The sequence below is a fragment of the Protopterus annectens genome, chromosome 3.part0, assembly GCF_019279795.1.
Source record: "Protopterus annectens isolate FY-2018-M chromosome 3.part0, PAN1.0, whole genome shotgun sequence".
Taxonomy (NCBI): domain Eukaryota; kingdom Metazoa; phylum Chordata; order Ceratodontiformes; family Protopteridae; genus Protopterus; species Protopterus annectens.
This window is the reverse complement of record NC_056731.1, coordinates 1,918,608,936-1,918,632,071: the sequence shown is the minus strand read 5'-3', so window position 1 is coordinate 1,918,632,071 and position 23,136 is coordinate 1,918,608,936. Positions and strand designations below refer to the sequence as shown.

General features: G+C 42.5%; 1 protein-coding gene across 1 annotated transcript in view; it reads left to right on the top strand.

Annotated features, from left to right (window-relative positions):
- The window catches only part of NBEAL2 (neurobeachin like 2), a 3,059,867-nt gene that overhangs the window by 1,544,131 nt on the left and 1,492,600 nt on the right, over positions 1 to 23,136 (top strand). The window contains exon 12 of the mRNA XM_044066003.1: positions 16,804 to 16,902. Within this exon, the coding sequence (XP_043921938.1) occupies positions 16,804 to 16,902 (99 nt within the window). The remainder of the gene's footprint in view (positions 1 to 16,803; positions 16,903 to 23,136) is intronic.

The following is a 23,136-nucleotide window of genomic DNA, read 5'->3' as shown; positions in this document are numbered from 1 at the left end:
AGCACGGCGTTGTTGGTTGCCGCTCTTGTGCTAGATTTAACAAGCGCACTATTAAGAGGAGGCTTGATTGTGCTAGGTTAGTGTTTGGGAAGCGTTGCAATTATACTATGCCGTCGGATGCTCCGGCGCCTGCTTCATCTAAGAAGCGCAAGGACAAAACAGTGAAGTCTAGGGTGAGGAACCGGCAGTCCCGGACGTCGGTCCTTTAGAAGGCTCAGGGGAGCCAGAGGTTTTGCCAGGAGTCTCTATGGAGTCTCAGGCAGATACTTTACTGTTACAGGATGTGCCTTCTCAGGAGGTAGGCCAGGCTGAGGGGCTTCTCAGGTAACTGTTCTTCCCTCTCTTACCAAGGTAGTTAGGGCCTCTCCTTCTGTTGCCAAAGCTTCTTTTAGAGGAAGGCCAAGTTCAGCTTCTGTAGGGGCTTCTCCTAGCATTTCGGGCTCTGTGCCTAAGAAACATATGCTTAAAATGGCAGAAGATTTGATTACTCTGATTAGAGGTTCTATGCCCCACCTGATAAGAGGCCTAGGGTGGAACAGGAGTTTGATAGTTTTGAACAGTGTTCACAGGCTTCAGAGTCTTCTGTGGAAGACTTGCAAGAGTTTCCTACTTATTCTGATTCTGATGTGGATGATTCCACTCCTTCAGCTTCTCCTCCTGAGGATTTTTCATTTTCAGAGACTCTTCACTCCATGAGGGAGCACTTTAAATGGGAAGGCCAAGATTACTCTGACTCCAGAAAAGGCTTAGGGAATTCTTGTTTTGCCCCAGCATAGGCCCTTAGCTATTCCTCCTGTGTTGAATGTGGTGGAGGATGTTTTTGCAGAGGCTTCTCTGAACCCTGATTCCTTGCCTCCTGCTCCGGTTAAGCCTGATAGGTATTATAGGGTGCCCGAAGCTCATAAGTATTTGTTTAAGAGTCCCAGGGCGGACCCAGAAACTGTTTCTCAGGGCCCAAAGGTGTTAAAGCTTCTGTGGTTAAAAATCCTGTACCCTCTGATAAAGAGGCAAGGGCTTTGGATAGGTGGGTAAGAAAGTATACTTCTTCCACTCTAGCCATGAGGGCGTTGAATTGTCAATTTCATATGCTGAAATATCAGAATTATCTCCTTTCACAATTGAAATCTAAGGTGGATGCTTTGGCGGAAGGTATTGAGTGTAAAGAATTGCTGGATTTGGTTCATGTGTCTGAACAAGTGGGTAAGCATTCTTTGCAGTGTGGTTTTGATGCTGTTCAGGCCTCCTCGAGGGTGGCTGCTACTAGTTCTGTTCTTCGCAGACATGCATGGTTGAAGGATCAGAATTTAGCTGAGCATGTTAAGACCAGGATTTTGGATGCTCCTTTACAGTCTGATGTGTTGTTTGGACCGCCTGTGGAAGCAGTTTTAAAGAAAATGGAGGACAAAGCTAAGTCTATGCAGACTGTTAAAGATTTTTTGCAGGTGCAGCCTCCGAAGTTTAGTAGAAATTGGCCTGCTAAGGGGTGGACATATCCTGCTTATGGTTCCCAGTCTAGGGGTAGGTCTAGGCGTGGTAGGGGCAGGGCTCAAGGTTCGTTTAGGCCTAGATCAGACAGTTCACCTGCTCAGACTTCTGGTGAGGGCAGGGGTCAGTCCTTTCGTAAGCAGAACCAATGACCTGCCTTTTCAGCTGCCAGTGGACTCTCGTCTGGCAGCTCCTTTGGGAGGAAGATTGTCTCTTTTCAAAGAAAATTGGGATTTAATCACCAAGACAGATGGGTGCTGGATATCATTCATCACGGGTACAGATTTTATTTCCACACAATGCCCCTTTCAAAGGCATGCCAGATGTTCCTCCTCCACAAAGAAAAGAGGCTCACAAGCAAGTTTCTCAGTTACTCCAGATAGGGGCTATTCAGCCAGTCCCTGTGTCAGAAAGGGGCTTGGATTTTATTCTCGCCTGTTCCTAGTACCAAAGAAGGGAACACGTGGAGACCAATTTTGGATTTATCTATCCTCAACACTTATCTGGACATTCCCAAGTTCAAGATGTTGACGTTACAGCAACTGTTACCTCTGCTGGGCAAGGATCACTGGATGGTAACTTTGGATCTCAAGGAAGCTTACCTTCATGTGCCCATAAGGCTAAGTTGCAGAAAGTATCTCGTTTCGAACTGGAGATTTTCATTCTCAGTTCTCTGCATTGCCCTTTGGCTTATCTACTGCGCCAGAGTATTCACAAAGGTTCTGGCTCCAGTGATAGCTTACTTCAGGCTTCAAGGCATTCAAATTTATCCTTACTTGGACGACTGCCTGATTCTGGCTCAAGAAAAGGAACACCTTCTACAGCATCTGGAATATGTCATAGCAGTGCTAAGATGCCTAGGGTATTCTGTGAACGAAATAAAGTCCAGTCTAGTACCCTCTCAAGACATGTGCTTTCTGGGTGTGAGACTGAATACAGCAGCCCAGATGGCCTTTTTAACCCCGGACAAACAAAAGAGTCTGTCACTTTACTTCCATCAACTATCTCATCAGTCCGTGCTGACTGCAAGGACAGTCCTTCAAGCATTAGGGTTCATGGCATCTTGTATTCTGGTGCTTCCCAATGCCAAACTGCATATGAGGAAGCTCCAGTTATTACTAAAGTCAATCTGGCTTCAGCATTCTCTTCCTGTGGATTTTCTGATTCCTATTTTCCCATGCCTCAAACTGGAACTTCAGTGGTGGATTCATGAATTGAGCCCAGGGCTGCCTTTTCAACTTAGTCCCCACTCAGGAACTATTCTTCAGATGCCTCAGGCATGGGGTGGGGGCCTCTTTCAGTCCTCTGAAAGTGTAGAGCCTTTGATCTCTTCATCAAAAGAACCACCACATTAATATCAATGAGATGAGTACTTCTCCTAGCCGAACAGGCCTTTCATTCTCTTTTCCTTCCAGGGACCCTTCAAATTCTTCACAGACAATACCACAGTGATGTACATCAACAAGTAAGAGGGGACAAGGTCTTATCTCTTGTGCAGACTAGCTCTTCAGGTTTGGGAACTAGCTGTCCTGTATCAGGTGACTCTTCAGGCTGTTTACCTACCTTCAGATCAGAACATTGTGGCAGATTCTATGAGCAGGTCTGTAACACAAACTCACGAGTGGATGCTTCACAGATATGTCTTTCTAGACATTGTCCACCAGTGATGTACTCCTCAAATAGATATTTTTGCTTCCCCTCTGAACAGACACCTTCCTCACTTTTGCACCAGAGTCATATATTCTCTGGCATGAAAGGTGGGTCCCTTCTCTTTTTCCTGTAAGGGGATATTTCTTTATGCCTTCCCTCCCCTTCCTCTCATACTGTTTGTCCTGTTCAAGACAGAACAGGATGCTCCTGAAGTCTTGTTGGTGACTACCTTTTGATCAAGACAGCAGTGTTCCCTCTTCTTCTGCGTTTAACTAATGGCAATCATTACAAGTTACCTCACAGGGTAGACCTAGTCCCACAAGACAAGGGGTCTCTCATCCATTCCCACTTGCCCACTCTTCAGCTGACTCTGTCTGTGATAGGGCTTTGATCCCTTTTCGGCACCTTTTTTCTGAGGACATGCAGCGGGTCCTGTAGAAGGCCAAGAAACCCACCACCAGAAAATCCTGTCTATCCAAATGGAAGAGATTTTCTGTCTGATGTCTTGTTCGTAACCTGGATCCACTTTCTTTGGAAGTACCTTTTATTCTGTTATTTGTGTGAATTGCTCAGTGCTGGGTTGGCATACTCTTCTGTTAAAGCCCACCTGTCAGACATTTCTGCTTGTTTGCCTTTGACTCCTCTTTTAGCTTCCATGTTCAAGGTCAAACAATTTCTTATAGACATCTTTCATATTAAGCCTCCCTAGAAGGGTATTCCTTCTTCCTGGGACCTTAATTTTGCCTTGGAAAATTGACTCAGGCTCCTTTTGAGCCTATTGGTTCAGCTTCTTTATAGCAATGTTCTTGGAAGACAGTTCTTTTGGCCCTTACCTCACCCAGGTGGTTGTCTGAGCTGCAGGCCCTTATGGCTATTCCTCCTTTTTGTTTTTTCATGAGGACAGGGTGTCTCTTCGTACTAATCTTTCTTTTATGCCCAAGGTGGTTAATGAGTTGTTTCTTAATCATTCTGTTCATTTGCCCACTTTTTTCCCCTTCTCCACAATCTGCTAGTGAGAAGTGTCTTTACACCTTGGATTTGCATAGACCACTCTGATTTTATTTGGATAAAACTAAAGCCATTCATAAATTTGAGCCGTTTTTCTTTTCTTTTCATCCTAGGTCTTTAGGTTTGGCTGTTTATAAGCAAACCATTTCTTCTTGGTTATTTAAAGCCATTTCCGTACTGTTTTCATGGGAAAAGCATTCTTTCTTCTGTTAAGGCTCATTTTACCAGTGGTGTGGCTTTTTCTTGTACTTTTTGCAAAGGTTTGAATACTAACTCCATTCTTGAGGCAGCTACTTGGACTTCTATGCATACTTTTACCAAGCACTATAAGCTGGATGTTGTTTCTAGGGCTAGAGCTGGATTTTCCAGGGCAATCCTACATTCCTTTCTTGAGGGCTCTACTGGCCCTTCCTCCTCCCAACTTTCTTCATGAGCTTTTGTACTCTCCCTATTGTAAAGAATACTGCAACAGTGATATAGAAGGAAATATTACAGTTGTGTAAAATCTTACCATAACAGTAGATGTCTTTCTCTTCACGGTTGCAATATTCAGTCCCTCCCTCCCTCCTTCCCCCATTTCCTTTCTCCTTTTGGAGGTACATGTTCCCTCTTTTTTCCTTGGACTGTTGTTCCTCCTGGGGCTTTTCAGTTCTAAGGATGGTATGTCCGTATGTCACATTTATGCTGTATGCCCTATATTAGTTGCAGGGAGAATACATGTGACGTATAACGTCCCTTTTACAACCTAAGGCTTTGGTATGCTGGCCAGATGTTGGGCTGTCCTTGTCAAGAAATATTTATTGTAAAGAATACTGCAACAGTGAAGAGAGGGACATCTACTGTTATGATAAGATTTTACACAAGTATACTATTCTGTTTTGATAAGAATTTCTTCATTTCAGTAATTCTCTGTGCTTTGTGTTGCCAGCGCTTCACAGCTGTCTTTACTGTAGTGTCTGCACAATGCACAATTCCCAGTGTAATAGTTTTGAGACATTATTGTGTCTTTCATTGTACAGACCTTCAGCCATGCTAAAGAACCAACATTTGTCATACCTTAAGCTTTTTCTGCAACATTTGTGAAACAGCATGTACTTAGCACACTGTCTTGAGCTGACTTTATTAATCTTTAAACTTTCAGTTAAATTTACCTCTTCCTAGCCATTCATACATCAAATCATGATCAACATGTGGCTGATCCAGCAGTTCTCTATACTGGCCATTGTAATTGTGAGAATTCCAGTTTCCGTTCATTTTCTTCTGGCCGTGATATTTATATTCTCTCTTTCTCTTGTTTTTTGACACTCTATTATTTATTTGAATGTGTTTACCAGAGTAAAGCATTGATCATAGCTAACGGACTGCAGGTTCATCCCAGAAAATGCATTCATATTTGGCATATATCTGTATATAAATTAAGCCATGTGGCACAAGCTTTTCAAGTTGAACAGTAACATTCTTCACTGAAAGAACTTGGGCATTACAGTGGGAAAATTAAAAATTACAAACGGCTATGTAAAGTGAAGGTTAAACAGACCGTTTTCATTTATAAAACACTGTCCATTTTTATGGCTAGTTCTAACACTTAACTCCAGTTAAAGAATTACTGTAGCTTTTCTACCACTACCTGAAAGTTGCAGAGTTTAAATAAGAGTCAATGGCACAAACTCACTCTTGCAGGATAACAGACAGTCCTCAGGTGCATACTGCCAGCTGCCAACCTAACTGGAAATGGCTGCTGTGTTGGCATAGCCGGCCTTAGGCATAGGCCAACTAGGCAGCCGCCTAGTGTGCCACTTTAGTAGGGGCACTTTTCTAGTATTTATTTGGTGTAGGTAGACCAGCATGGGGGCACTGGGTGATGTGGTGGGGGGGTGCTGTGGTGCCCTTTTGCCTAGGGCACCAGTTGACTTAAGGCCACTCCTGCGTGTTGTATTTTGTAAGAGAATAGTCACTCTACCTGAACTCTTGGAATGACACTGAGAGGTATGAAGCCAACACAGGTTCCCCCCTGGCAGGCCAACTGCTTTAATACTCTTATGCATAGAGACTTAATCTACAGCATTATTCCTTATGATAGACACAGTAAAGCTTGTGAAGGTACTTACCATAATAGTAACATTTCAAGTAAGAGGTCTACTGCTGCAGTAGGGGCTCCCTCCCAACTTATCACCCTGGCTGGTTCTGGATTTCTCTTATCTCTTTTGTAAGTTGAGTGAAGAAGTGGCACCCTTTTCGCTGGGGCTAGATTTCTGTCCTTGTAGTAGACTTACTCATTAGATGAATTGCTTGCTTAACCCTGCAGGGCTCCCTTATTGGACTGCTGGTGTTTGGATGAAGTCTGTTTAAATGTCTTTCTCGTGGCCCTTGGGAGCACTTGCTGGTGATCTTTTACTGCAAAGAAAGGACAGAAGATGCTGTGACCTGCTTTCTGCTTTACAGCAGAGCATCATCTTGACATCCTGAGTATAAGGAGTAGTGTGGGTGCCTTCTGGGGACGTTCAACTGCTTTAGAAGTCAGGCTAGAAGGACTGTTCCCAAAATGACTGATTCCTGTACATTAAGAATTAGAATGTAGGAGGAGTGATCTTACTCACAGGGCTGTGGCTGTGTAGAGTACCCTCACCCAACTGTACATTTTTTATACATCTTTATTGAATTATTACATTTTTGTAAAAGTAATCAAACCATATTAGCAAGTTCACATTTACAAACAGTATATATCGGGTTTATATCAGATGATCAAGTTTTTGGAAACATGAACTTCATAAAGTCGAGACCGTATGTTCAACTTTCTGAAAACTTGAAGCATTTGTATGGATATCGCAGTATGGTGGGATTGGGGAATTTGAGTGTGATCTTGGAGTTGGTATATAATTTGCATGGGTGCGGGGGAGGGGGCGGGCTTGCTCCCCTGCAAAAACATAGCATTTTGTTATATTGTTTCGGATGAGTTTTCCAAACTGGAACATATGTTCTCTACCAAAAGATGACGGAGTTTCTGAAAACTCTGTCATCTAACATAAACTTTAAACATCACATATACTGTTCTATACCATGTAATCAAAGCACCGTGACATACATTGTTCAAGTTTTGCCTTCTTTTAAACCTCATTCCTCCTCCCAACCATTTTTCTGAATGCATTGTTCCCACAATTTCCATTTTTTTTGCTATACAGTTTACTCCTACGCTTTTCTAAAGCTCCTCCATCTTGTTCTTATATCTCTATTACTGTATTCACTACTTCAAATTTAGTTGGTTTAGGCTTTGATTTCTATTTCTAGTAACTGCTTTTTTTTAGCAGCCACCAGAATTAAAACCTAACAAGGCTTTACTATGTGTAGGCAATTCAGATCCTATATTCTGGCACTAAAAAATTATTTCCTTAGTTACACTCATTTGCTTGCCCTGTATTCCTGACAGAGCACTCTGTAGTGAATTTTTTTGAAGTCCACCAACTCATTACACTCCAAAGTGCCTCTTAATTCCCCTTTGCAGCTCCAGAATTTGTCTTCTATCTGAGGAAAAATTATTTGGGGTCTGCTTGGGGTATAAAAGTATCTATGCAAACACTTCAGGAAAAAAATCCTAAATCTTATAGATTTTGTTGCATATTTGGGAGCCATACATATGTCCTCCCATTGTTTCTTTGTAAATTGCTTATTGAATCTCTCTTCCCAATTTTTTCTGGTGTCCACAGATTAATTGATATAGTTATCACACATTATTTTATATGCCCCACTAATTATCCCTTTTTAACAGCAGCTTTTGTTCTCGATTCAATTAAAAAAAAATCAACCAGTGCAGGTCTTTCATTTAAGATTCCCCTATCCCTTTCTCTTTGTCTAAGCTCTGATATGAATTCCTGATAGGGAATTCAGTCTCTAGCCTGCAGTCCAAATGTATTCTTGGCCTTTTCCTGTTCTATTACCTTTTCCTTTCTAATTATTTGTTCACAATACCTTGATTCCTTTGCCACCTTCCATCAGTAAATTCCAGCCCCCTCTTGACTGTTCTCTGTACCCCAGTTGCAGTCATCCCTATCAGCAGAAATTTCTTTCTCCATTACCATGTTGGCTTAGCTCTTGGTATACTTTCTGCTACTGTCTGCTGCTGTATGAATATAATGATGTTCTTCATGTTTCACTGTTGCAGTCATCACCTGTGGGTTATTCCTGCTGTGGTAGCCCTCGGCCGGCCCGAATGTTTTTCTGCGTCAGCTGCTGTCGCCTGTAGACTGACTTCAGGTCGTCAGTGCTATAAAGCAAGGCAGCTGACGCCATTGCATCAGTCTTTCTTGCCATGGAGCCTGTAGCAGAAGCAGTTCACAAGTGTGCCGGTCGGTCGCTACCAGAGCTCAGATCACAGCTGAAAACGTCTAAAGCTAAGTACCCCGTTGGGAATCTCTCTTTTTCGCACTAACCGTTGTCCAAAAACATTAACAATTGTATCGCCTGTGGAAAGCAAATCCCACACCAAGACTTCCATTCATATTGCGTCACTTGTTTAGGCCTGGCCACGATGTCACCCATTGCTGGTTCTGTGCCCTCTAATGTGAGAACCATTCGTCATAGAGCTCTTTTTGTAGACAGGTATTTTCATCCTCCACCTTCACAAATGACATCGGTCAGCCAACAATCAGTAGAGCCTCCAAAAAAGAGTAGGGATAAAGATAGAGACAGACCACACAAGGCTAAGCCTTCCGGCGACTCTTCCGCAAACAGGTCGTCAGTTCTCCGGAATTCAGTGAGGCGCTTTCACAGCCCCTGATGCCTGATGCGATAGCTATACAGGCCTTTACCGAGACCCTTTTGGAGTCCAGCATGCCGCAGAAATCTTCTTCGTCTTCAGAGCCTTTGGTTGTCTCTGCCTTGGTTGGATCCTTTGCCGCAACTCAGGCACCGGCTTCCGAGGAGGTCTTTCACACTACTGAATCTAGTCAGAAACCGACGTCTTCACACCTGACTGTTTCTCTCAGACCGATGAATACTCTTAGACCTAGAGGACAGGCCATCCCTAGAAAATCTACCTCTAGCCACCATCTTACTCACGCCTCTCCACTCTAGGCCCAGATGTTTAAGATGGCAGAGGATCTTATTTCCCTTATCAGGGGCAGTCAAGCCACAATTTCAAAAAGGAAAAGACACCCTTCTCCTGAACTATTGACAGAATAAGATTCTGAGGAATCAGATTATTCAGATTTTGAAGAGGAACAACAACCTCTAACTGCTTATGAGGATTCAGATGCAGAGGAATCCATCCCTTCTGCCTCCCTACCAAAGACGTCTCCTTTGGGGAAACCCTTCACACCCTCAGGGAACATTTCCAATGGGAATCTCAGGATTTCCCTCAGTCTAAGAAAAGGCTAAGAGAATTTCTGGACCTACCCCAGCATAGACCCCTTGCCACCCCCCCCCTTATTTTAGAAGTGGTGGATGATGTTTCCCATGAATCCAGTTTAGCCCCGGATCCCTTCCCACCTGCTCCCAGTAAACCAGACAGGTTTTACAGGGTACCAGACACTCAAAATACCTGTACAGAAATCCTGCTGTAGACCAAGAGGTCATTACACAGGGACACAAGGGAGCCAGGACTAGTTCTGCAAAGAACCCTACACCTTCTGATAAGGATACCAGAGCTCTGGACAGATGGGGTAAAAAAGTTTACACCTCTGCAACCTTAGCTATCAGAGCTCTCAACTGTCAGTTCAATATGTTAAACTATCAACAGCACACTTTGGAACTATTAAAGCAAAAGATTTCTACCTTTCCTGACTGTGCCAATTCTAAGGAGTTAGCAGATTTTTTGCACTCTACTTGTCAAGTGGCATGGCACTCTTTACACTGTGGAAATGACGCACTAGAAGCCTCTAGCAGGGCAGCAGTGTCTGGATCGGTCATTAGGAGACATGCATCGTTGTAGGAACAACCTCTGCCTGATCATGTCAAGTTTAAATTAATTGATGCACCTTTGGATAAAGGCCCCTTGTTTGGAGAAAAAGCAGAAGAGGTGCTTAAAAAGATGGAAGACAAAGCAAAAGCTATGCAAACCGTAAAAGATTTCTTTCAGGTTCAACCTTTTAGATTCAGCAGGAATTTTCCCTCTAAGCACTGGTCCTTTCCTGCTCCTAGCAGACAGGGGCAAGCTAAGCCCCCCAGGGACAGGCCCTGCAGGACAGGCCACCCAGGTCCCTAAAACAGGGACAACAGAGAACCAAACAGTGGACCATGTCCGCCTCTAAGGCAGGTGTTCTAAGCCATCCCTCTATGGCAAAAACTCTGAATGACTCCCACTCCCCCCTCTGTCCTCCTTTCACCCAAAAGCTTGGAGGAAGGCTATCCTTCTGCAAAGAAAATTGACTGTCTGTAACAAAGGACCAATGGGTCTTAAAGATCATTTTTCAGGGATACAAATTCACTTTCAATGAACTCCCAATTCCCAGAGGGTACCCAGACTTACCTCCCGATCGGTGGGCATAAATATTAAAACAACTCCAAACTCTCATAGCCCAGGCGGCAGTAGAACCTGTCCCCGCGGATCAAACAGGCAAAGGCTTTTATTCCAGGCTTTTCCTTGTTCCCAGAAAGGAGGGCAATTGGTGCCCCATCCTGGATCCCTCCATTCTGAACACATCCCTAGTGGCCCCCAAATTCAAAATGCTAACCCTGCACCAGCTGCTGCCTATGCTGACAAAAAATGCCTGACTAGTGATCCTGGACCTAAAAGATGCATGCCTCCACATCCCCATAAGGGAGTCCTGCAGGAAATTCCTGCGTTTCAGAGCAGGCTTACAGTACTTTCAGTTTTCTGCTCTTTCCTTTGGTTTATCTACTGTTGCCAGGGTTTTCGCCAAATGTTTGGCCCCAGCCATAGCATTTTGCAGACAGAGAAATATACAGATTTACCCTTATGTGGACAACTGCCTCATTCAGGCAGAGTGCAAAGAAAAGCTGCTCCAGGGCCTACACTTTGTCAAAACCCTCCTAACTTTCTTGGGGTTCACCATCAACGAGAAGAAATCAAAGCAGACTCCCTCCAGGAGGATCATTTTCCTGAGAGCACTGCTGGACACAGGATTCCAAATGGCCTTCCTATCCCCAGAAAAGCAGAGCTTCCTGCCTCTCTGCTTTACCCAGCTGGCATCCAAAAGTCACCTCACAGCGAGGAAGCTACTGGAAGCCTTGGGGTACATGGCTTCTTGCAGCGTTTTCATTCCTCTGGCCAGGCTTCAGATGAGGAAACTTCAGTGGTATCTAAAAAACCTTTGGTGTCAATACTTAGAGCCTCTACAGACCTCTCTCCCTCTGATCCCCTGTTTAAGGGCTGAGTTTCTCTGGTGGGCAGGGGCCTGTGCCAAGAACCAGGGTCTTCCATTCACCCATCACCCTACCTGGCAGACCATCACCACCGATGCCTCAGATATTGCTTGGGGCATCCACCTAGCGGGCAGGTTCACCCAAGGTCTTTGGCATGCCCAACACCTTCCCTTGCATATCGGCCAGAAGGAAATGATGGCAGTGCAAAAGGCTCTCACATCCTGCTAACCCCATCTTAGGCCAGGAGTTCTGCTTATCATGACAAACAACACCACAGTAATGTGGTACATCAACAAACAGGGAGAGACACAATATTACCCTCTGTGCAAGCTAGCCATGAACCTCTGGCTGACTGCCTCCTCCATGGGTTATACCTAATAGCCCAATACCTACCAGGGATCAAAAACTCCCTGGCAGACCACTTAAGCAGATACTTAGTGGACCCCCATGAATGGCAGCTCTACAGAGAGATCTTTTTGCAAGTCACTCAAGTGTGGGGAAATCCGGAGGTGGATCTCTTTGCTTCATACCTCAACCATCAGCTAAAGAAATTCTGCACCAGGGAGTATCACCACCTGGCATGGAAGGTGGATGCCTTGACCTTCCCCTGAACTCCGTCTTCGTGTATGCATTTCCCCCTCTGCCTCTTATTGCCAAGGTACTCATCAAGATAAGGGAGGAGGGGCCCAAGGCCATTCTCATTGCTCCAGATTGGCCCAGATGACATTGGTACCCCTTGCTGCGCAGCCTGACATCACAGTCTCCCAGGCAGCTTCCCCAGATCCCAAACCTCTTGACTCAAGCGGGGGGGGGGGGGTGCTGCACCCAGATTTGCAGACTCTCAAGCTATCAGCATGGCTGATACTCCCAAGGTAAGCAAGGGGCTTCTGCTTAGCAAGCAGGTCCTAGACATTATCACAGTGGCCAGAAGGCACCAGAAAATGTTACGCAGGGAAATGGAGAAGATTCTGCTCCTGGTGCCAGTTCAGAGGTCCATTTCCTCACAACTTTCTGTCCCTCTTATCCTGGACTGTCTAGCAGAATTACTCAATAGTGGCCTCTCCTTCTCTTCTGTTAAAATACACGCCTCAGCCATTTCAGATAATTTTACTACAGACCAGCCCCTGTTCTCTTATCCTTTAATTAAACAGTTCCTCAGAGGGGCTTCTAATATCAGACCTACCAGGCGGTCTCCCACTCCAGCCTGAGAAACTAACCTTACCACCCTTCAAACCTGCTGCTTCAGCAGAACTGAAATTCATCTCCTGGAAGACTGCTTTTTCGCTAGCTATCACCTCAGCCAGAAGGGTTTCTGAACTTCAGGCACTGATGGCCATTGAACCTTTCATCATTTTCCATGCAGACAGGGTTTCCCTTAGGACTAACCCCTCCTTTATGCCCAAGGTGGTATCTAATGTGACTTTCAACCAGGCCATTTATCTCTCCACCTTCTTCCCTAACCCTCAAAACAAGGGGGAAAGCATTCTGCACTTTCTAGACATGCACAGACAGCTCAGATACTACCTGGACTGTACTAAACCCTTCAGTAAAATGGACCAAGTTCTTGTCAGTTTTGCCCTAGGGGTTGAGGGGAAGCCCATTTCCAACCAGACTATTTCCATATGGATATCACACTATATCCATTTCTGATACAGATTTCATGGGAAGCTTCCCCCTAAGTCTATTCATATCCATTCCACCAGGGCAGCCTCTACTTCCACAGCATTCCTCAGAGGAGGTCCCACAAGGGACATCTTGGAAGCTGCCACCTGGACCTCAGTCTATACATTTACAAAGCATTACCATCTTCCTCTTTTATCTAAGGCTAGGGCAAGGTCTACCTCTGCAGTTCTTCAGGGCTTGCTTACCCATGCCTAGGTCTCTTACTAATCCTGCCACCCCTCTCTTCAGCTTTGGGAATCCTCCCACAGGTGATGACTGCAACAGTGAAACACGAAGAATATAGTGCAGTTGTGTACACTTACCATAAATGTAGATGTTCGGGTGTATTCACTGTTGCAGTCCTGGTTTCCCTCCCTCCTTCCCCCTTATATCCTCTTTTATTAGGGAGACATAAGCTTCTTGGGGTGGTTGTTAACCACCAGGACAACTTTGCCATATTTCCTGAGGCTTCTGACTGGTTAGGGCAAGAAAAAACTGATGTAATGGTGTCAGCTGCCTTGCTTTATAGCACAGATGACCTGACATCAGTCTACAGGTAACAGTAGCTGATGCAGAAAAACATTGACTCTGGTATTCAGGCCGGTCGTGGGCTACCACAGCAGGGATAACCCACAGGCAGTGACTGCAACAGTGAATACACTTGAACATCTACATTTATGGTAAGTGTACACAACTGTACTTTCTGTGTGACTGTTGCTTTCTTCTTAAGGATCTTTGTCCAAAATCCCACTCTTTCCATATTCTTAAATTACCTTCCTGCTTCATCATTATCCCATCCCATTCCACTTTGAATTGTAGTTTTCTGCTTGTGTTATGTATGAAAGCCTTAACTATGTAGCTCTAAAAGATCCCTTCAAATCAGGTAGTCCTAAACCTCCTTGTTCTATTGGGAGGATCAACTTATCCCAGTTGCCTCTTTCCCTCTTCCCCTCCCAGATAAAATCCTTCAACTTTTTATTAATTACTATCCACAAATTCTCCTCTGGTTGATATGTCTGACCTTTGTATAAAACTAAAGGGACAAAAAATGCTTTTACATTTTGTATCTTGCTATCCATATCCATAGGCATGCAGTTCCAGTTTCTGTTTTCATATTATTTTTTTAGTCTCTTCCCATATATCCTTAGCTGCCTTAACAGTATCCTTTTTAATCCATACTCCTAAATAGTTAATTTTATCATGTCATAATTAATTTTATCATGTCCATAGAAACATAAGAGGGGGAAAATCTAGTCTTCTGCTACAGCCTGAAAGACAAGCTGAAATATCTTTTGCTAAAGAAAACCTTTTCATTTTATTCAGTCTTCTCATATTTACTTGTTTCCACTTAAAATGTGTTATTAGATTAAGTCAAGGGTCTTAATCCAGACATTCATCTATGGAATAGTAAGAGAAAACATCAGGCCTACATATATTATGATCTGTGTAGTTTTTGCACCCCATCCCCCACTTCAGCAAACCTAGATTGCAGCCTATTAATTTATGAGACGAAAGCACTTAATCAAATTATTTTTGTATAAATTTTAATAAATGGTGTTCAGTTTTTCCTGGGTGACTCAAGTGTTTTTGTTAAGGATTTTTGGGTTTTGTTACACTTGTGGGACCATTTTTTTTTGCGTTCTTTAGTTTGAGCCTATTAACTTAACCATGCTCTTCAGTAGCCTTTCCTCTCTTTTTGCACTGTATTGCCTACATTTCTGAATACTAAAAGGGAAGAAGAAAAAAGGCACCTGTTTACTTCAGTAACTTTATCACATTCAAGAACAACTGTGAATACTTTATTACAAAACTTTCAGTTTATATTGTGAAACATTGCGCAAAAATACTGTTAAGAATAGAAATAGTTTTAGTTACAGTTAACTTTTCCTCCTTTCTCCCCTCCCTCTAGGTATCCTTCCAGTCATTAATAACATGAACTAAGGCAAATGCTTTTCAGTTCACCACAGGTTTAAGAGAGTCAACAAAAGTCCTCTGTTTCTACTTTTCCTTATAAAGCCGTATTTCACAAATGTGATTGATGCTCTGCAATCTCACATTTATTCAGTACATTCCATGTTGCTGATTTTTTTCCTGTTCATCTCAGTCTCCCATCTCCAGATTCCAGTTAATTTCCAAGATACTACTGATTCTTCTAGTCAACTCCTGTGCATTTCTTGGTCTCTTAAGCATTTTCCTGTGGAACAGTGGAAAATGTTTCACTGGCATTGTCTCTCCATGTGCTTTATTATCAGAAGAATAAGAAGCAGACTCCTGTTATGCTTGATGACTCACTTTTTGTTGGAGAAACTTTTGTATTTCCTCCTCAGCCTGTTCTGCATCTAAAAATTACTTTGATGGTCCAAAAAAATATTCTGAAGACAGCTGGTTACAGCAGCTTGAATCTCACCCCTGCCTCTTGACATTCCCTAAGTACTGGAATAAATGTGTTTCTCTCCTGCCTGGTGTAAAGTGAATAATCATTTTCCACTGATGTCTACTGTCTCCAACTTGTAATACTTTGCCCTTCTGCCACAGTTTTGTCAGGATCAAGTCTTTCTGCTGATAGGTTTTTATCTTTACTAACACATGACTTGGCTACTTTCTCTTGGTCAGATTTGGAGCATACACTTAGTTTTCCCTTTTAGTTAACAGTTCCTGTTATGAAATCCTAGTCCAGTTGATTATTTGTGCTGTCATAAAATTAAGTCGGTTCCTTATAGTTTCTCTTATACAACAGAAAATCTCTTATTTTCCCCACATGCTCTGTCGTCTAATTCTACCATTTTTTAAACACGTTTTTTGAGTAGTATCATATTTAACCAGCCTTTTCCTCATTTCAGCCTCTTGTCTTTGCAGTTTCTTCAGCTCATCTGAGTATCTGTTTAAAGGTTCTTACATTTTTTCCAGCCTTCTGTTATTTGAGTTGATGTACTCCTTCGGCGTCTTCTTTAATCGGCTCTGAGCACTTTTGACTTATGTTTTCCTCTAGGTTACTGTTCTCGCCTCCATTAAACATGTCTATATCTCCTTTTACCATTTACTGCAAGTACAATAATTTGTGTTGAAAGGAGAAAATGTTTCTCTCCTTTATTGCCTAAAAACAGTCTCATTATTATTGTTAAACGCATTTGCCTGGATAAGCACCCAGAATATGGGATTACATTTTTTAGACATGATGTCATCAGTGGTGGAGGGCACACAGTTATCATCCCGCAAGTGGGATAAATGTTTTTATTTTTTCATTTAAAAAGATAAACATTGCTTGCTAATTTTATTTTGGAAATATGTGTATGTGAAATAGGGATTCCTTGGGGACAGATGATTCTTACATTTCAGAAGGTTGGATGGAATTTGATCTTTAAGTGGAGTAGTTATTTGCGGTAAAGTGATTAGATCGACTGGATTAATTAAGGAGGCGACTGATTCTTTGTGTATTTAAGTGAGTAAAGCGAGTACTGCAGTATTTCCAGGTGTACTGAGACTGCTGATAGAAATAGAAAAATTTCATAGGAAGCTTGAGCGCTGCAAAGGGATGAACTCTTCACTTCTCAGAAATTGAAAGAATGTCACAGAGAAAAGACAGATTTTTTAATACTAATATAAATGTAAAATAGGAATGATATTGCGTTTTTTTTGCATTTGGCCTTGTTATATGTAATACTTATACTATTTATGTTGCAGGAGGTATTCAAGGAGAGGATCGGCTATCCCCATTTGCATGAAGTTCTTATGAGCCAGGGTCAGCCTACACTGCGTCTTCTTCAGGAATTGATGAACATGGTAAGTAACATAATGCAAGTAGCAGAAGCATGCACTGAAAAAAATGTGTTCTACAAATCTGTCCCTTAGCAAAAAGAGAGTTTTCTCAGTCTGCCATTAAGACTTTGTTTTCTTAACTCAGTTGTCCACTGTTTAAGGTAAAGCATTGTACATACTGCTGAATTCATACAAGTCTTATTTTGTGATTTGTCTAATGTTCTTAGTTCAAACAGTCCTTATATTCTAATACTTTTTAGTGTATATAATATACAGGAGCATACATTCAGTCACTGTCAAGGTTCTTGCATTGGCATGCCACAACAGATTACCATAACCTAGTAAGAATAACATTGTTTTAAATATTTAATTTACTGTAGTATTGTTTGTAATATATTTAGCTTTCTTAGATAACCAGATATCTCTCTATTCTGCTTCAAGGACAAGTCATGATCAGGAATGCTTTAACTTGCCAGAACCGAGTTTAAATCAAACTCGGTGAACCTCATTTTGTTGAAAGCCATTCCCTTCAAGTTACATCAACAGTAGTACAGTTAAACAGATGCACATTACTGATCATCTGTGGCAAAAGACATGACAAAAGAAATAAAAAAAAATGAATGTGATTGTTTTAGCTAGGGGGGGGACTACCCACACCCCTTTAGTAAAAAATATTAATTCCAAGGTTATACAGCCTCTGGGAGAGGAAATATCTAGTTGATGAGTTATAGAGGTTTTTCATAGGTAGGTACTAGGCTATCGGCCCTAGGGCCCATACAAGCCTAGCCAAAAAATGTACCTTGGCTTTCGCCACCCAAGAAAATTATTTTCCTGTGCCCCTGTCGAGCAGAGCCACAGAAGTGATCCCCGGGGTGAATTTCCCATTTCCCATCCAGTCATCAAGATTTTTCTTGAAGAGTGCTAATGAGGAGCTCTGTTTGACATAGATAGGTAGTCTGTTCCAGAGTATGGGAAGTCTCTGGGACAGGAATCTATCCCTCCAGCATATTCTGTTTATTGTGGTGACAAGGTTTCAGTCCCTAGAGCGTGTAGCTCGGAGGGATTGGGATTTCTTTAAGTGGAGCATGTCCAACAGCTCTGGATTTGACATAGCTTTGTATGTTAGGCAAAGATCGCCCCTGAGTAGGCGATATGCGATGGAGTAAAGCTGTAGTTTTTTGAGACGGTCTGCATAGGGCATCTGTTTGAGGCCAGTAATTATTTCTGTGGTCTTTCCAGTTGTTGTAGATGTCTTGTGAGGTACATACCAAATGGGGCGTTTTACTCTATAATAGGTCTAATGAGTGATGAGTAGAGGGGAACAATGACCTCTTTTTTTCTGGATGAGAATCCTTTTGTGATGAGATGAGCCACGTAGAAGGATTTCCTGACCACTGTGGCGATGTGATGATCAAAGGAGAGACTACTGTCCACCTGTGTCCCAAGGTCTCTTATCACATTTTCGGCATTAAGTAGACTACCAGCTATGTGGTAGTTCATGGGTACAGAGTTTTTACCAAAGGGGATAACAATACACTTTTTGGCATTGAGCTTCAGGCCATGGCTTTGACGCAAGGTATCCGTCTCAGTGAGGCCCTTTTGTAGTTTGTCCACATCATTAGGAGTTTCGATTATGGCTCCTAGTTTGCAGTCATCTGCAAACTTTGTTAATAAAGACCTTCTGTGTTGGCCTGCACTTCAGAGAAGTAGATACCAAACAGGAGAGGACCTAGGACTGAACCCTGTGGTACTCCACTTGTCACTGGTCTGATGTCGGATTTGGAATCCGCTACTTTCACAGTGTGGGTTCTGTCCATGAGCCAGTTGGCAACCCATCTTGTGACATAGGGATTTATACCTAGTTTAGTGAGCTTATCTATAATTCCAGAGTGGGGGATGGTGTTGAAAGCCTTGGCAAGATCTAGATAAGCTGTGTGAACCATTTTACCCTCATCTTTGGCTTTGGTGACTGCTTCAAAGAAGTCATTCAGGTTTAGGAGACATGATCTGCCATTTACAAATCCAAACTGAGTAGGGTCCAGAGTTTGGAGATTACAAATGTCTTTGTTTATGAGTTCCACGATGATACGTTCCATGGCCTTGCAGACCAGGCTCGTCAGGCTAATGGGGTGGTAGTTCCCGGGGTTCATCGTGACTCCCCCTTTGTGGAGTGGGATAACAGTCGCTGTGCGCCATTCAGTGGGTACAAAGCCTGAGGTGAGGCTATGATTGAACATGGTACTTAGGGTGCCAGTTCATTCTGTAGTTCGTGTAGAACACAGCCTGGGATATTGTCAGGTCCCATGGATGCTGTGTTCTTGGCTTTAGAGAGTGTGTTTTTTACCTGTGCAGCCATGATTATAGGAACTTTGCATTCTTCCGGTATAGAGGTGGGCCCTCTAGGGGATGAGAGGGGGGTAAAGTTAGCACTGAACCTATCTGCTGGGATGTTGGCAATATCAGTTGGTTCTGTATATTTAGTGCCATTGTGCCGTAACTCAGAGCAGATCTGAGTGTTCCCATTTAGATTCTTGACATAGCTATAGAATGCTCTGTGGTTGTCTTTAGAGTCAGTGGCAATTTTGTTTTCATAACTAGCTTTGGAGGATTTTATGAGGGATCTCAGCTTCTTACTGAGGTTGACCAGGGAGTTCCTCCAGTCATGGAATTTTACTCTTTTTTGCAACAGTTTTTTTCTTCTGTTGTAGAGTTTGTTTATGGCAGAGGACCACCAGATTGGCTTCCTTTATTTGGAGGATAACATATTGGGTCTATTAGGGCTAGCATGATCCATGAACTCGTGTAAGTGCTTATAAAGTGCATTTGTGTAGGAATCGGCAGTCATACCTCTATTGTCCATCTGCATGGGTGTCATGAAGTTTGCCACTTATGTCTTAAGAAGTGTGAAGTTGGCTTTGGAGAAGTTTTTTACCATGGTTTCCCTAATTGGGGGTGGGGGTGGGATGTGGATGTCTAGGCTGATTAGCTTGTGGTCGGATCTGACCAACGATGAATTGACTTCTGGTGTGGAACACCGGTTGGTAATGACCAGGTCTAGGATATTGCTGCCCCTGGTGGGGGTGTGAATAAGTTGATCCAAGGCGTTGGAATTTATGAATTCTAGAAAACATTGAGCAAAAGAGTTGGTACATGAGTAGTTTTCCCAGTTAATGGTGGGGTAGTTGAAATCGCCCATTATTAGGGTGTTGGGTTGTACTGATTCTATGTCTGAAAGGTCACCTATCAGCCAACAAAGCACCCTATTTGGAGATATACTATCAGGATGTGTTTCTTGTGGTCATTGTAGTGCTTGCATACATGTATTTCATACCAAGGAATTTACTAGCTGTAACACAGCCAAAATTTATGAAATAAGATGTTTTGGAAATTGCAGCAGTGACTGGATTGTTTATTTGGCCCCTTGTTTTTGATCTTCATTTTATGTTCGACAAACATCCAGACCTTTCAGACATAGAATCAATGAACATTTAAGTGAAATTAGAAACAAAAGAGTTTCTAATGCCCTTTACAAACATACTAACACACAAAACTGCTAAATTTACCTTTACCATAATAGATAAAATTCATATGAATAAGTTAGGCAAAGCTTCATGGCACAATTTACTAAATCAAAAAGAATCTGCTTGGATTATTATGTTAGGTGCTTTATTTAAACCAGGCTTGAATGAGTTAAGTTAGTTCTGGTTTGAATTAATTGATGGAATATTTTAATCAAGTGAGATATATATAAGCAGCTTTAAGGGTTTGCCCCAATGAATATTTTATGTTGCACTGAAGAAGGCTATAACGTTTTAGCCGAAACCAGTTTGCTTTTATTGTATTCATGGGATTTGCCACATTAAATTTCTAAAATATTTTTTCATCTTTTCTTTGTGCTGGATATTTTTTGGACTAGATAGAAGTCTCACCTTCTCCGAAGTATGTCTGTTCTTCAGATGGACTGTCAGACTTCATTTGTCACCAGTGACTGGTTGAGCTAATACTCTTCTTCACCTCCTTTGGCTCACAAGAGGTCCGTGAAAGAATATCACAAGGCGATATCATCACATATCCATTAGTCAAGACTTGGAGATGTCCCTTGGTACATGCTGACTGGTAACTGTTGAAAGTGGGATCTAGCCAGTAGGTCTTGCTGGCCCAAGATGACTTGTGTCCACAGGTTGTTGCACTACAGAGTTCACAAAATGAGGCCAAACCCTAGACACTGAGAGTTGTTTGATGCCTAGTGGGACAGTTCCTCACTGTTGTGGCAAGCCGAGGACCCTTAGAAAAAATGGCTGTTCCTATGTTAATTTGTCAACATCAGGGATAGCATTTTATCCTGTTTAATACATCCCATCCGATTCAACTTGCAGGATGAAGGCATCATTCATAACTGATTCAGCAACTCTTGCTAGTGCTCCGAGCCTCAAGTTTCTTCAAAACTCCCATAATACGCCTGTCGCTAATCCTACTTCAGATCTCGTTTATTATGCTTTAAAACAGATCTGATCCCTCAGTACTCAAACTAAGTGGTCCTTATTTATTTATTATCATTTGATTACCAGGAAAGTCCAATTGGTCTGTCAAAGACTACAGTAGTTGCTCTGCGGTGGGAGTGGGTGTGGGAGTGGGAGTATTTGTGGGCACCATAACAATAGTTAAGAATACCAAATTTGCTTGACCATTTCTGTATCTTGATCTGTCTATGATGAATTTCATATAAAATGCAACAGATGCAGAAACAGCAAGATAAGTTCCTTAAAAACGATGATGCAATTCCTTAGTAAAACGAAGATGAGGCAGTTCTTTAAAAAAATACTAGGGTAATAAACATTTGACTTTTTTAACAGAGTAGATAGTCATGCAGTCAGAGCGTATTGGTGATCTTGTTCCAGGACAAATTTATACTATAGCAAGCAATTGCATCAAAAATTATTGAACCTGTAGCTTAGGCAGTAGTTATGTACACTCAGAAATTGTATGTTGCTCTTTGAAACTATAATTTTAGAAGCTGAATTGTAAGTTATGATAACTTTAAAGTTTGGTAGCTTATACAGGAGGTTGAGAAAGATATGGTGGTACCAGTTACAGTTGTTAAGTGACTTCTAAATTGTAGCAGTGAGCTAAAGTTGTTTAGCATTATATGGCATACTTTCAGGGCTTTCCTTAATTTTGTTAGGTGTTCTTTCCTCTTTGCCTCTGATTCTTTCCTAGTGTTTAAAAAAAAAAAAAAAAAAACTTTCAGCTTTCTCATCTCATTCACTGTTATCGGTGTGGAGCCCTTGTCACTTTCTCGCTCCCCTTGGGCTTCCTTTAGGACTCTTATTCACATCGGTCATTTCAGAGCTGATGTCATCCTGAAGCCGGTCAGCTTAGTACTAACCTGCTTGAATAAATCAGTACTGACTCTTTTCATATCTAATGCACTCAAACCCAAAGCCCCTCAGCATTGATGGAGTGAAGCCTAGTTGTTGGCAACATTGTCTGTTCCAGCTTGCTTGGTGCTGGTGTCTTTGACATTTGAGGTATTGGCTCTACACTTGATATCAGAGCCATTCTAGCCATTGGTGTTGGCACTGCTGTCTTGGGTGCCATTGACATCCATTTTGATGGGAACTGACTCAGTAACAACATGGGGGTCCCCGTTGATGACAAGTTATCAGGATCAGTTTTCAAGGCATTCATGAAATTGATAACTTCCTTTTCTGTGAAGACTGCAGAGGTTTCTTAAATATCGGCTCCACCCTTGGCACTCTTCAGAGCTTCAGCCTTCTCATCACTCTTCCCAAGGACAGAGTGTACCTGAAAGCTTCAAAAAGCCCACTCCACTGGCTCAGGCAGAGTCCTGTGAAGTTTCAAATGATTCCCCTTGCATCTTCCCAGGAAAAGGATGTGTAAAAGGAGACAAAGTGGCTTCCCATAGAGTCTCTTACTTCAGACACTGATTTAGGTAATAGAGAGGGATCCTCACAGTCCCCCCCCCCCTGAAGGTGCCACTTCTAGCAAAATTCTTAGATTGATGCAACAGAGGGGGGTCTTAGCCCACCAACCCACCCTCCCAAGACAAAGAAGTGTTAGTTGTGGCTTTTAGGTCTGCACCCTTTACCTCTCAGGTAGTACACCTATTGACTTGTTACCTGAAGGACATGGCAGGAGCCTGACTTGGTTACCTGAAGGACATGGCAGGAGCCTGACTCCACAGAGGCAATCTCCAGAAAACCCAATAAAATCCATCATTCTATTGAGAATAGACAG